Genomic DNA, 13,678 nt, shown 5'->3' on the forward strand with positions numbered 1-13,678 from the left:
CCATATATTTTGCAATTGTGGAGATTTATTTTTTATAGTATCGATGAGTTTATAATTTCATAACATCATTTCTACATGATTGTTCGAGATGAATCAAATGACAAAAGTTTTGCATTTTCCTCCCTTGCAAATGTCCGCTCTTAGTTCACTTTGCATTAGTTTTTAGTTTTTTCAAATTCTTAGACTTGGTCCTGAGTATTGTTCATGTTGAGAAATCCAACAAAAGTCTCAAAATAGGCTTGTCTACTTACACTAGTACTCGGATTTTTAAAGTACAAGATTTAACCTTTCAATAACATTATCAATCGTGAATTTGAGTTTCGTAATTAGAAATGAATATAAGATTTACGATTGATAATAATGAGTATGAAACTTTTTCATTGCATTTGATAGTTCATAATGACAAAAAAATGTGAAAGTTTCTCATTTGTATATATGATCTAAAGAGAAATTGATATTTGCATTGCTATAAGAATGTGTGAGGAATACCAGCGTCTTCGCCCTAGTGCCGCTTCGAAACAAGGACGACGGATGATTGCTGCAATGTGGGAGTTCCCCCCACGTGGAAAGTTGAAAATAAACATTGATGGTGCATTTCGCCATGAGAATGGAGTTGACGGAATTGGTGTGATTGTGAGAGATGATGATGAAGAATTTAAAGGTGCCTGGTCACGGTCCCTTACCAATATGTGTTCACCTCTTCACAACGAGTTCAAAGATTGTAGAGCGGGTTTGCTTATAGTCATTCATCAAGGGTGGAAATATATTGTTATGGAGAGCTCTCTCTTTCCGGTCCCCGTTTTAACCAAAAAAAAAAAAAACATATTGTTATGGAAAGTGATTCAGCTGTTTTGGTTACATCATTAAATCAAGATATGGAGTGTTTTTCAAAGGATAGTTGAATTGTTGACGAATGTAGAGTTTTTATTTTATTTTATTTTATTTTATTTTGAAAAGATAATCAAAGGGTTTCACTTTTGCGCTCATGGTGACTCGAACTCATAACTTCGTACATAGGTAGTGGGTGCTCTAATCACTGAGTTAACACCACTTCGTCATTGACGAATGAAGAGATTATTTGCATGCTTTTGATCCTATTACAATTCGACCTGTATTTCATGAAGCAAATAGTGTAGCTAATAAATTAGCGCACTTTATTAGTTTATGTCAGATTGTCTACCTATATTTGGAGGGGACACTTGCCGCTTTCTTGCAGGACGTACTCGATGAAGATATGTGTAATGCTTATAATAGTGTGGGTTTCAGATATTAAGTCTCCTGATTCACTAAAACTTTATAAATTAATATAGGTGTGGAGATGAGTCTCCTAACGACTTCCAAATCCCGTGCTATTGAAAAAAAAAAAAAAAAGTGCCGGTTATCAAATATGAACAAGCAATGAAACACTTTTGTAAATGTAGGGCTTTTTTCGTAAATAAATAGGAGATTTGGGTATAAGAAAAAACAAAGGAAAATCAAATAGTGGTAAACCTACTCTTGAGAGCGGCGGAGTCCTTCACATCTGGTTTCAGCAGCCCTTCCTTGTCGCAGTTCTCTTCTGTTCTTCAAGTTCGGGTAGGTTTGGTGTTTTTCCTTGTCAATCTCTTACTTCAAAGGTTGGCTGTGTTGTTTTAGGGATATGGGCATGTTAAAAGTCTCTCAATTTCTGGGATGAATCTGATGTACTGATTCGAAAATTGAATTCCTTTAGATAAAGAAATTGAGTGGTTGTATTTTCAATTTTTGCTGCATCCAGATAAATTGGTCCACCAGTTAGTTTTAGACTTTTAGTGCTAATGTTACAGTTACACTAGTGCTGCTGCTAATACTGAGAGAAAGAATGAGAATAAAGTGGACTACAAAATTCCACTGTGCCAGTTTGATTAAAAGGTTGTGACTTGTGAATGCGGGAGTTTGTTTTGTGATTAATAAACAATTTTGATGGAGGAATAGGGCTGTTTTTTTTTTTTTTCTTATGGAAACAGTTGGTGTTTTGCAGGTACTTTACTAGTGGTGATATGGCGGAGGAAGGCGGGAAGAGCTTTGCCAGGAGAGACCGGCTTTTAGAGATCGAGGCAAAGGCTCGAAACTGGTGGGAGGAGAAACAAGTTTTCAGGGCAGAGTCTTGTGAAAAGCCTCCCGGACCGGGGGAGAAGTTCTTTGGAAACTTCCCCTTCCCTTATATGAATGGTTTTCTGCATCTCGGACATGCTTTTTCACTCTCGAAGCTGGAGTTTGCTGCGGCCTATCATAGATTGAGAGGCGCAAATGTGCTCCTGCCGTTTGCTTTTCACTGTACTGGCATGCCCATCAAGGCCTCAGCTGATAAGCTTACTAGGGAGATTCAACAGTTTGGAGAACCTCCTGTTTTTCCCGAAAAAGTGGAGAAGGGGAACGAGGAAGTGGAAGTGGAAGCCGAGGATGTCAATGCAGGTGCACCTCCAGCCAAGCATAAGGGAAAGAAGTCGAAGGCTGCATCAAAATCAGGCGGCGAAGTGTACCAATGGGAAATTATGCGAAGCTTTGGCCTCTCTGACAGTGACATATCCAAATTTCAGGATCCTTATAAGTGGTTGACTTATTTTCCCCCATTGGCAGTGGAGGACCTCAAGGCTTTTGGCCTGGGCTGTGACTGGAGACGTTCCTTTATTACTACAGACATGAATCCTTTTTTCGATGCCTTTGTGAGGTGGCAGGTTAGGAAACTGAAATCCATGGGCAAGATTGTCAAAGATCTCCGTTACACGATATACTCTCCGATGGATGGGCAACCGTGTGCAGATCATGATAGGTCCAGTGGTGAAGGAGTTCAGCCTCAAGAATACACTGTCATCAAAATGGAACTGATGGCACCTTTTCCTCCTAAATTGGGAGTGTTGGAGGGGAGAAAAGTGTTCCTTGCTGCAGCAACACTGAGACCTGAGACCATGTATGGACAAACAAATGCATGGGTATTGCCTGATGGTAAGTATGGTGCCTTTGAAATCAATGAAACAGATGTGTTTATTCTTACTCAGAGAGCAGCACGTAATCTTGCTTATCAAAAGTACTCTAGGGTCCCAGAGAAACCTACTTGCTTGGTTGAACTGACTGGTTATGATTTGATTGGCCTTCCATTGAAGTCACCACTAGCACTGAACGAGATTATTTATGCTCTTCCTATGTTGACTGTCCTAACAGACAAAGGTACTGGGATTGTGACCAGTGTACCTACCGATTCTCCGGATGATTATATGGCCTTGCATGACTTGAAATCAAAACCTGCTTTTAGGGCAAAATATGGTGTGAAAGATGAGTGGGTACTGCCCTTTGAGAATATCCCTATCATTGATATTCCAGGATTTGGAAATAATGCTGCGGAAAAGGTCTGTGCAGAACTCAAGATCAAAAGCCAGAATGAGAAAGAGAAGCTAGCAGAAGCCAAGAGGTTGACATACTTGAAAGGATTCAATGAAGGAACAATGATTTTGGGGGAGTTTAAGGGAAGAAAAGTCCAGGAGGTTAAACCCTTGATAAGGAGCAAGCTTATAGAGGCGGGGGAGGCAATATCATATAGTGAACCTGAGAAGCGAGTACTATCACGATCAGGTGATGAATGTGTTGTTGCGCTTACAGATCAATGGTACATCACATACGGGGAAACTGAATGGAAAAAACTGGCTGAAGAGTGCTTGTCCGGCATGAATTTGTATTCTGATGAGACACGGCATGGATTTGAACACACATTGAGCTGGTTGAATCAGTGGGCTTGTTCACGATCTTTTGGTCTTGGGACTCGCATCCCCTGGGATGAAGAATTCTTAGTTGAGTCATTGTCTGATTCAACTATTTACATGGCTTATTACACCATTGCTCACTTCCTACACAATGGAGACATGTATGGTTCCAGCAAATCTGCAATTAAACCTGAACAAATGACTGATGAGGTCTGGGATTATGTTTTCTGTGATGGCCCATATCCTAAATCATCTGAGATCTCATCATCAATTCTGAGTAAGATGAAGCAGGAGTTTGAATATTGGTATCCTTTTGATCTTCGGGTGTCTGGCAAGGATCTAATACAAAATCATTTGACCTTCTGCATCTACAATCATACAGCTATTATGTCCAAGAAGCACTGGCCTCGTGGTTTCAGATGCAATGGGCACATAATGCTCAATGCTCAGAAAATGTCCAAGTCTACAGGGAACTTTAGAACAATTCGCCAGGCAATTGACGAATTTTCTGCTGATGCCACTCGGTTTTCTCTGGCTGATGCTGGAGATGGTGTTGATGATGCAAATTTTGCATTTGACACTGCCAATGCTGCAATCCTGCGGCTCACTAAAGAGATCTCATGGACGGAAGAAGTTTTGGGTGCAGAGTCTTCTTTGAGAACAGGCCCCCCAACTACTTATGCTGATAGGGTCTTTGCGAATGAGATAAATATTGCTGTGAACAGGACTGAGCAGAATTACAGCGGTTACATGTTCCGAGAAGCCCTCAAGACTGGATTTTATGATCTTCAAGCTGCTAGGGATGAGTATCGGTTTTCATGTGGTGATGGGGGAATGAACCGTGATTTGGTGTGGCGTTTTATGGATGTGCAGACACGTCTTATTACTCCAATCTGCCCACACTATGGAGAATACGTATGGAAGGAACTTTTGAAGAAGGACGGGTTTGTGGTAAACGCAGGATGGCCTTTGGCTGACGCTCCGGACCTAACCCTCCAGAGTGCCAATAAGTATTTGCAGGAATCAATCATTTTAATGAGGAAGCTCCTCCAAAAGCAAGTTTTAGGCTCAAAGAAGGGTAATAAGAAGGGTACTCCAGTTACAGTGTTGACAGAAGACCACAATCTAACTGGCTTAATTTATGTGAATGAGCACTTTGATGGATGGAAGGCAGAGTGCCTGAAAATCCTCCAAATTAACTTTAACAGAGACGGTCGTACTTTTTCTTCAGACAAGGTGATGCAAGAAGCATTGCAAAAAAGTTCTATTGGTCAGTCGAAAGATTTTAGACAAATCCAAAAGCTTTGTATGCCTTTCATGAAATTCAAGAAGGATGAGGCAATTGCAATTGGGGCTCAGGCCTTGGATTTGAAGCTGCCTTTTGGCGAGATTGAGGTCCTGCAAGAGAACTTGGACTTAATTAAGAGACAACTTGGTCTTCAAGAGGTAGAAATATTGTCTGCTACAAATCCTGATGCACTTTCTAAAGCAGGTTCTCTTGTCAAACTGTTAGAGCAGAATCCTCCAGCACCCGGAAGCCCTACTGCCATCTTCTTGACCTGGTAATTATAATCCTTTTGATACTGTTATATTCTGCAGTCTTTTTGCAGTTATTCATTGGTATTTGCATATATTGATGATAAACATTTGTTCATATCTTTTCAACCCTTTCCTGCTGATATACATATATGTCCTATGTGGTTGCATAAAGAGAAATGTCGCCATTGATTTGTATTTTTGTGTATCTACCGACTTTGTATATAGACATTCGATTGTATAATATGTAGTGTTTGTGTTTTTCGAGCTCTGTATTGGTGCGCTTGAATTATATTGTATTATTAAAAAATTGCTCTGTTCTGAGTTCTGGAACCAGTTTTGTTTTACTCATCTCATACTTATGATGTTGTCCCTAATGTTATTCAGTAGTCATTCCTGGTTTCTTTGTTGTTCTCTTCACTGTAGCTTTCATTCTCCTGCTTTTTGCCGATAATCGTAATGAATGTGTTCATTTGTATTTTGGTTATCCTTTGCTTAGTTTTTATGATTATGGGTCTGCCGTCTTTTGGACTTATGCCGGATGAACCTCATTTCTGTTTCTTTGTGTAGACCATCAATAGGTGATAAAGAGCTCCATAATAGTCAATAAACTATTTTGCGGAACTGGAAGATGATATTCATGTACTCTGGTGGGGAAGGAAGTCAGGAAGTGCATATATTGCTGCCCCCATTGTTGGTTCAACGAAGTGAAGAATTGATGGTCTGGGTGAGAGTCTTTGAGAGTGTGATGCACTATATTTGAATTTTTGAGTATTGGGTTAATTCCCCTTTGACTTGCGAACTATGTAGTTTTGTTCTAGGGCTGCATCTTACGGACAGCTAAGTTTGTTCGTAGTACATCTGGATTTGTTAACTTATCAACAGTATTCTACTTTTCAACCAAATTATTTCAAGAAGAAAACTTCTATGATACATTAAGATACATTAATGTACTAATACATCAAGTAGACTAAATTTGATATAAAGGTAGACCGACTCCATGAAACAGCAGACTAGCTTGAATTGGTCTACCTCTGTATCGAGGTAGTCTACCTCTGTATAGAATTAGTCTACTTGATGTATAGGTACATTAATGTACCATAGAGGCATAGACATCTCTTCCAAGAATATGAGTCCTTGTCAACAAGTTTGATTGGATCCAAAGTATACAGACGGGAGTGTGCATCCTTTTTTTTTTTCCTCCTCTTTTTTGGTTACCTGGTGTTATATGGATCCCATATTCAACAGAAGCAATGACATATATGTCATCCTATTGGAAACACAGACAATTTCTCATGAGATATTTACTCAGGGAAGAATGACCATCCTAGCTGCACCTATTGAAGTTTGTTTAGATCCATTCAGTACATCTGGATTTGTTATCTTATCAACAGTATTCAACCAAAACAACAGTTTTTATATTTCAAGAATAGAGGATAAGTTCAGGTATCATTTGTGATAATAATCTCCTGGTTGATAGTTTGATTGGATCCAAAGTACACAGATGGGAGTGTATATCCTTTTTTCTTTTATTTTTTTTCTCTTTTTTGGTTACCTGGTGTTGTATGGAACCCATATTCAACAGAAGCAATGACATATATGTCATCCTAATGGAAACTCAGACAATTTCTCATGAGATATATTCTCAGGGACGAATGATCGGTCTAGCTGCACCATCCCTGTGAGTTGTGACCAGGAATATCATAGTGCCTTGATCTCCCTTTCTGTTTTTTATCAAAACCTTCTGTTGCTGATATTTCTGTGTTCTTCTTCTACTTTTCCTGGGGTGATCATCAAGTTATGTAGATAAGAGAGTGGTGGGATATTGTTGAAGTTTGGCGAGTAGTTTGTTGATTTTTCTTATTTCACCTGATTAAGAAAGACAACGGGAAGGCGAGGACTCAAAGGAGGATAAGCTTAAGGTTGAGAGTTGATGCTTCTGGGTCTGCTGATATTCAGACGTCAGAGGAAGCGTTACTCCAATAGTCCTCATTGTAGTTGGGATTGTATATATGGCGCATATAATTCTTTTACCCATCACTTTTACATAGAAACCGCTAACAAGGAAGGCGATTCCGACGTGTATTGCAGTCTGGTTGGATCCTTTCTTCTTTTATATTCCGATCATCGATCAGGAAAACAAGTGGAGTTGACAAAAAAACTGAGGAATACACCTGCTCTGTTGCCATCACTGACGGATTTTGCTAGTGATCGCATATTGCCATATTGTATCTCCTTCGTAAGCATTTCACAATTGAATGAATGTATTGGGCTTGGAGGCAGATCCGAACAATCTAAATTGGAGTGGGCTTTTAGCGAATAGAGGCTAAAGCCTCGCTTAAACCCTAGCAAAGCTCCCCTATAAAACTACCGCCCCTCGAGTCTCGACTCGCTTCAGTCGCCAAGGGTACTTCAATTCAAGCAATTCAGCAACTCTGTATTTCCTCTTCCCATCCCAGAATATCAGAGCTGATGATGGTTTCAGATTCATGTTTAACTTCTTCAATCTCTCTGAATAGATTTCACAATTTCTCTTTGTTTATTTTCCAAAAAACCAATAATCATATTTTCTTGCCTTTTTTTATGGTTTTCCAAAGATTTCAGTTGCTGAGGCCGGTGATGATTTAAACATTCTGTATTGCCTACATTGCTTGATTATCTGGCTCACCCAGATAGTGATAAATGAAAATATAATCTGAGGCCTCGCTGGAATCAATTTCAATTTCTCAAGTGAAATATGCTTTATGCTTTGTCTGCTTATTCTTTCTATAATCATATTCGCTTTGCTGTGCTTGAATTTTGGTTGTTTGGTATGATGGTATCTGAAGAAATTGAAAACGAATCTCCTTTCTACAAGAGTAGAGACGAGGGACAAATATTGTTCATGTCTATTCGTTGGAGAAAAAAAGAAAGATGAATGGACCAGCAAACAAGACGAAGCAATATAATTAAAGAACGAACAAACCCAAATTCACAGATCAGTAGTATAACGTGAAAGGTCTGGAGTTTGCATTTACAATCTTGAAAAATCCAGTTCTCAAAGTGTGATTTAGCGGACAGAAATAAGGACGTGCACACATCCACTATGGAATATAGGTGAATCGAATATCAAAACATGTTGTATGTTTTTCCCATTCCGTGGAAATCATTTTTGGAATTTTTTTTCAAATTAACAGAGATCATGGATAGAAGGGAGAGGACGGAGAAAAAGGGTAGGAGGAGGGGAGAAGGAATAGGAGACGAGAGAAGGAAGATCGAACAAGGAAGAAAAAGGGAAGAAGGAAAAGGAGGTGATGGTTCTCGTTTTGTTTTCTCATTTTGGAAGATAGATTTGTGATTTGTCAATTAAAATTTGTGATGTAAAGCCTTTGTGAATGGCTATTATATTAAGCAAAGTACCAAACAGTTGAATAATTCTAGTTTAGATTAACAATAATTAATCGGACTTTGATTTTATATCATTGCCTTCGATTAGGTTTGGTAATTCATATTATGAAGCTGCTTGTACATCTGGGGATATCAGATATTTATTATTTATAGAGATTTGATTCATGAGTTATCTTGTGGGAGCGTTGGTATGTAATATCATGAGAATCCTCTAGCCAAAAGAGGGTGGTGTTTATGTTGCGCATATTCTTATGTTTATGATGTGACCATGATTAATGACATGTATATCGGGTTTAGGTAATCCTACTTTTTGATAGCTAATACATAATTAACGGGTGTGTAATGGTAGCCCATTATTATTAATGGATCGGGCTTAGGTAGTTTTAGGTTTTGATAGTTAATACATAACTAACGGAGTAACGGGTGTGTAATGACAGCCCATTATTATTAATGAATCGGGCTTAGGTAGCTAAACGGGTGTGCAATGGCAACTCTTTATTAGTGTATTGGGCTTAGGTAGTCTAAGAGCATCTCCAACAGTAGAATTTATTTTTTAGTTAAATTTAGCTAAACTTGTGAATTATAGCTATTGATTTAACAATGTTGCTCCATCAATGATAGCTATTTGTAATTGATATATTATGTTTCATCGAATCATAAACTGACATGTGGACAAAAGAGGAGAGAGAAATATAACTTTTGCTTTAACTATGTAGGATTCTCTAGCTAAATATGGCTAGCCAATTTAGCTAAAGTTAAATATAGCTAAGCTATAGCTAGTCTGTTGGAGCTGAATTTTGCTTCAAAAATAGTTAAATATAGCTAAAAATTAAATTTAGCTACTCTGTTGGAGATGCTCTAAGGCTTGAATAGCCAAGACATTACTAACAAATGTGCAATAACAGCCAATTATTAGTATATTGGTCTTAGGTAGCTCAAGGTTTGAATAGCTAAGACATAGCTAACAAGTGTACAATGGAAACCCAAATTATCACATTGTTTAATTATGTGCTATGGCTTTTGTTTTGGGGAAAATCGTGTGATCATCAAACCAATGGGTTGATCTTATTTTGTTTGGAAGTTTACTTGTTAAACAAAAAGATAGATGTGCTGTTATTTGAAACTTGAAAGAGAATAGTGAAATCAATCATCAATGTACATGTAATTTTTTGAGACAATTGCTTGTTTTAATTGTAATTTATTTTAAGTTCGGTCAATAATAACGTTTTGATCTAAATTTCGAGATTGAGGGTTGATTGTGAAATCCCAAATTTTGAAGTTGCTCAAATTTTATTTTTGAGGTTGGAAATGGAAGTAAAGGTTGCTACAAGTTCTTAACATTTTTCAGTGAATTTTTGTTCCCAAACCATTTTAATGATTTTTTTTTTCAAGTTTGGGTGGAAATTAAATTAGTTGGTGACGTGTCACCTTACTATTGGTTGATACTTGATGGGCATTACTTGGTTGCCAAGAGTATTGGTTGATAGACATTACTTGGTTGCCAAGGGTAGCAGCCCTATATTAGTCATATGGACTTTGTCACGTGCAAAGAAGAAAAGTCAGCACCTTGGTGGAAATTGGAATGTTTTAAGGTTACGCATGTCACTTTTTAATTTTTTATTGGTTTCCAAATCTTATAAATAGGTTGATCAGCAGCCTTCTCCATTCAGAAATTTTGAGACTCTCTCTCGAGTTCCCTCTCAAAAATAGTAGATCATAGTAACTCCAATTCAAAATCTACGAAAAGCTATGGATTTTTCTTGGTGCTCTCTTTCTATTTTTGGAGGTTTGAGTTAGATCAAACAGTTATTTTTAAAATGTTCGTATTAGGAGACTCGATTTACGATCAGTAGTCTAGAAGACGATTCGTCTTGTCAATGTGAGTGGGTTGTGTAATATGTTTCAAATATTCTTATTTGCTATAAAAATGATGGAAAAACATGATTTTAGCTATGCATGAAATATCTCTCTATTTTCAAGGGAAGCATGTCTATTTGCAATATATGCGGGGTTTATATATATTATGTGTTGGATCCATTGTTTGACTAGTCATAGAACATGTGAACTTCTACATGGGTTATGTCGAAGAAACAGTGACACAGTTGTATAGGACTATATAAGGCCATTAGGGTGCCCGTGGTGAAAACTAAAGCCTCATGACTCACTTGTGCCATTACGCCACAGTTGCCAATGGCTCTTCAATTCAAGCAATTCATCCAACTCTGTATTTCCTCTTCCCATCCCAAAATATCAGAGTTGATGATTTACTGAGATTCAAGCTCCCCTAATTCAATTTCATATTCATGTTTAACTTTTTCAATCTCTCCAAATAGAATTTAAAATTTCTCTTTGTTTATTTTCTAAAAACCAAATCACATTTTCTTGCCGTTTTGATGGTTTTCCAAGATTCAGTTGAGGCCAGTGATGGATTAAACATATTGCCTACATCGCCTGATTATCTGACTTAGCCAGATAGTGATAAATGAAAATATAAATCTGAGGCCTCGCTGGAATCAATTTCAATTTCTCAACTGAACGATGCTTTAAACTTTGTCTGCTTATTTTTCTATGATCATATACGCTTTGTTGTGTGTACATACCAGCATAACTATGCAGGTCCAGCACACGAACCCGCCCCGGTCACCAGGACACCTGACCGCACACTACTAACCACGGGCACCCCGACATCATGGTGCTCTAGAGGAGTGGCACCTACACCTACCATGCAAGGGTGGCATAGTGCTGGAGTAAATGCCTCGATCGGTGTTACGACAATATCAGTTATGAGGAGAGGCATTCTGTCCCACATCGATCGAAGAGGAGGAAAGCTTTCCCTCAGCTGAGAATGGACAGAAGAGAAAAGAAAGAGGGATGGAGGAGGGAGAAGGAATAGAATAGAATAGAATACGAGAGAAGATTCAATTTATACCTTGCTGGTTTTCGTTTGTGATTTAAAATGAGGATGGGCTGCTCTAGTTCCATAACCATATCGGATGTATTGAAGTATATTTATGCAGCAAGGTAATGGTGTACAGCCTACACCTTGAGGGTGAGGACTTAATGATTGGTTTGGTGTTTGCCACAGAATCTGTATTCTTGATATACTTCACTTTTTGTTTTCTCATTTTGGAAGATAGGTTTGTGATTTGTCAATTAGTCTATAATGAAAATTGTGATGTAAGGCCTCTGTGAATGGCTATTATATTAAGCAAACAGTTGATTTTATTAGTCGTATGTTTATTCTAGTTTAGATTATCAATAATACATCGGACTTTGATTTTATCTGCTATCCACCTGAGGTGGATATCAGCCTGGGGCAATCTGCCGTTGATTTGTTCATTGAGCAAATTAATCCAGCCGTCCACGTTGCTGTTTGGCCATATTGCCGTTAACGTGAGACGCTGATACAGAGATGGAAAAAAAAATTATGTAGACTCAATGAGGTAGAAAAAGGGAAGGGTAAACAAGCAACTGTATGGAACTGAGCAAACTAACCCAGATTGTGAATTAAGTTTCTGGAGGTGGAAGAAGAATGAGCAAAATCAGTTCCGATACCAGCCAAGATTTAGATAAAAGTGGAAGCACATTCATAAATGACGAGTTGGTGCAGTGGCTGATGTACAAAATAAGGTTGGGTTGTTTTGGGTTCGAATCTCCTCATTCCCTTCCCTTTTTCTGTTTATTTATTCATTTGATTTTTGTTTTTTTTTTTTAATTTTTTTACCTCAAATTTTTTTTTTTTGAGAAATTTACAAGCTGCCATTTTTTCGCTAAAAATTACATGTACAGTAATTTCACAATTCTTCTTCAAGTTTCAACTAACAGCACAAAGATAAAAGTATTTGTTTACCTAGTAAACTTCCAAACAAAATAAGATCAACCCATTGGTTTGATGATCACATGATTTTGCCGAAAACAAAAGCCATAGCACATAATTTGTACTTACATGAGCATTTGCCTAACCATAATTAACTATAATGAGTCACGCTTACACTACTGCCACCGGTTCCAACAACTATCAAGGATATGACCTACGGAAACACCATCAAATAGGCTATCACCCAAGCTTCGGCTGAGCCTAAGATCACCGCTAATGCGCCGCGCTAAGGTCACCTCGCTGAGGCATCAGGAGCTGGGAATAGAAGCACATCAGTCTCACATCGAAAACAATGAAGAGATCAGTCTCTTCCTCACCTATAAAATGTTCTCTCCTCTCTCTTCATTAACTACGCATTTACTACTTACCTAACGTTATTATGTCAACACAAATACATTGACTAACTTAGGCATCGGAGTAGAGAAGACCGCCAACCGCGGTCTCCCTTTGACGCCCTGTGTATTTTATTTGACAAGTAGCAGAAACACCAAGACCTCTACAAGTAGCAGTTCACTTCGTGGACCAGCGTTAACAGAAGTTTAGCTATTGCTAAATCTCAAACATTAACAGAATTAAACAATGTAATAATATGTGTTGATGTTGCATACTTGTTAGTTTGTTTTGGCTATTCAAGCTTTAGGTTACCTAAGCCTGATATACTAATAATGGATTGTCATTGCACACCCATTAGTTATGTCTTGGCTATTCAAGCCTTGGACTACCTGACTACCTAAGCCGAATATACTAATAATGGGTTGCCATTACACATCTGTCAGCTATGTCTTGACTATTCAAGCTTAGAACTACCTAAACTCGATCCATAAATAATAGTGGACTGCTATTGCACACCCGCTAACTTTATTTTGGCTATCAAAACCTAAGGCTACCAATGTACATGTCATTAATGATTGTCACATCTATAATAAACATAAGAATACACAACGTCAACACTTCTGACTTGGGGATTCTCATGATATTATATATAATTTCAATGCTCCCACAAGATAACCCATCAATCAAATCTCCATAAATATCTATAAATGATAAGAGAGCGTCTGCTGACCACCTGGAGTGGGTATCCAAGTGGGGTTTAACAGTGTGTGTAATACACGCTCTGTTATGTTAACCGTGAAGGAATACTAAAAAAACACAGAGGACAGTA

The 13,678-nt window shown here is 38.1% G+C and overlaps 1 protein-coding gene, 1 long non-coding RNA gene and 1 other non-coding gene across 5 annotated transcripts; all 3 read left to right on the top strand.

Annotated features, from left to right (window-relative positions):
- The first annotated feature begins 1,423 nt into the window (after positions 1 to 1,423).
- Positions 1,424 to 6,169, top strand: LOC112192840 (leucine--tRNA ligase, cytoplasmic). Of its 3 annotated transcripts, none has more exons than XM_024332907.2 (3): positions 1,424 to 1,575; positions 2,000 to 5,278; positions 5,823 to 6,169. In XM_024332907.2, coding segments are annotated over exons 2-3 (3,261 nt in total). In that variant the 5' UTR covers positions 1,424 to 1,575; positions 2,000 to 2,018; the 3' UTR covers positions 5,824 to 6,169. The 3 variants fall into 3 exon arrangements, with proteins under 3 accessions (XP_024188675.1, XP_040367345.1, XP_024188542.1); XM_040511411.1 differs by having other exon boundaries at positions 1,436 to 1,575; positions 1,986 to 5,278; XM_024332774.2 differs by lacking the exon at positions 1,424 to 1,575 and adding an exon at positions 1,601 to 1,890.
- Positions 6,170 to 7,860: 1,691 nt separating this feature from the next.
- Positions 7,861 to 7,958, top strand: LOC112183180. Its single transcript, XR_002929771.1, has one exon. It is a non-coding gene; the product is annotated as a small nucleolar RNA SNORD34 (small nucleolar RNA).
- Positions 7,959 to 10,315: 2,357 nt separating this feature from the next.
- Positions 10,316 to 11,921, top strand: LOC121050990. Its single transcript, XR_005804661.1, has 2 exons — positions 10,316 to 10,518; positions 11,243 to 11,921. It is a non-coding gene; the product is annotated as an uncharacterized LOC121050990 (long non-coding RNA).
- The last annotated feature ends 1,757 nt before the right edge of the window (positions 11,922 to 13,678 follow it).

Source organism: Rosa chinensis, chromosome 1 (genome assembly GCF_002994745.2).
Source record: "Rosa chinensis cultivar Old Blush chromosome 1, RchiOBHm-V2, whole genome shotgun sequence".
Classification (NCBI taxonomy): Eukaryota; Viridiplantae; Streptophyta; class Magnoliopsida; order Rosales; family Rosaceae; genus Rosa; species Rosa chinensis.

Coding starts and splice junctions, on each gene's coding strand:
- LOC112192840 (XM_024332774.2), top strand. CDS start 1,841: ATGAGAATAAAGTGGACTACAAAATTCCACTGTGCCAGTTTGATTAAA. Junction 1,891..1,999: donor TGTGCCAGTTTGATTAAAAG/GTTGTGACTTGT, acceptor GGTGTTTTGCAG/GTACTTTACTAGTGGTGATA.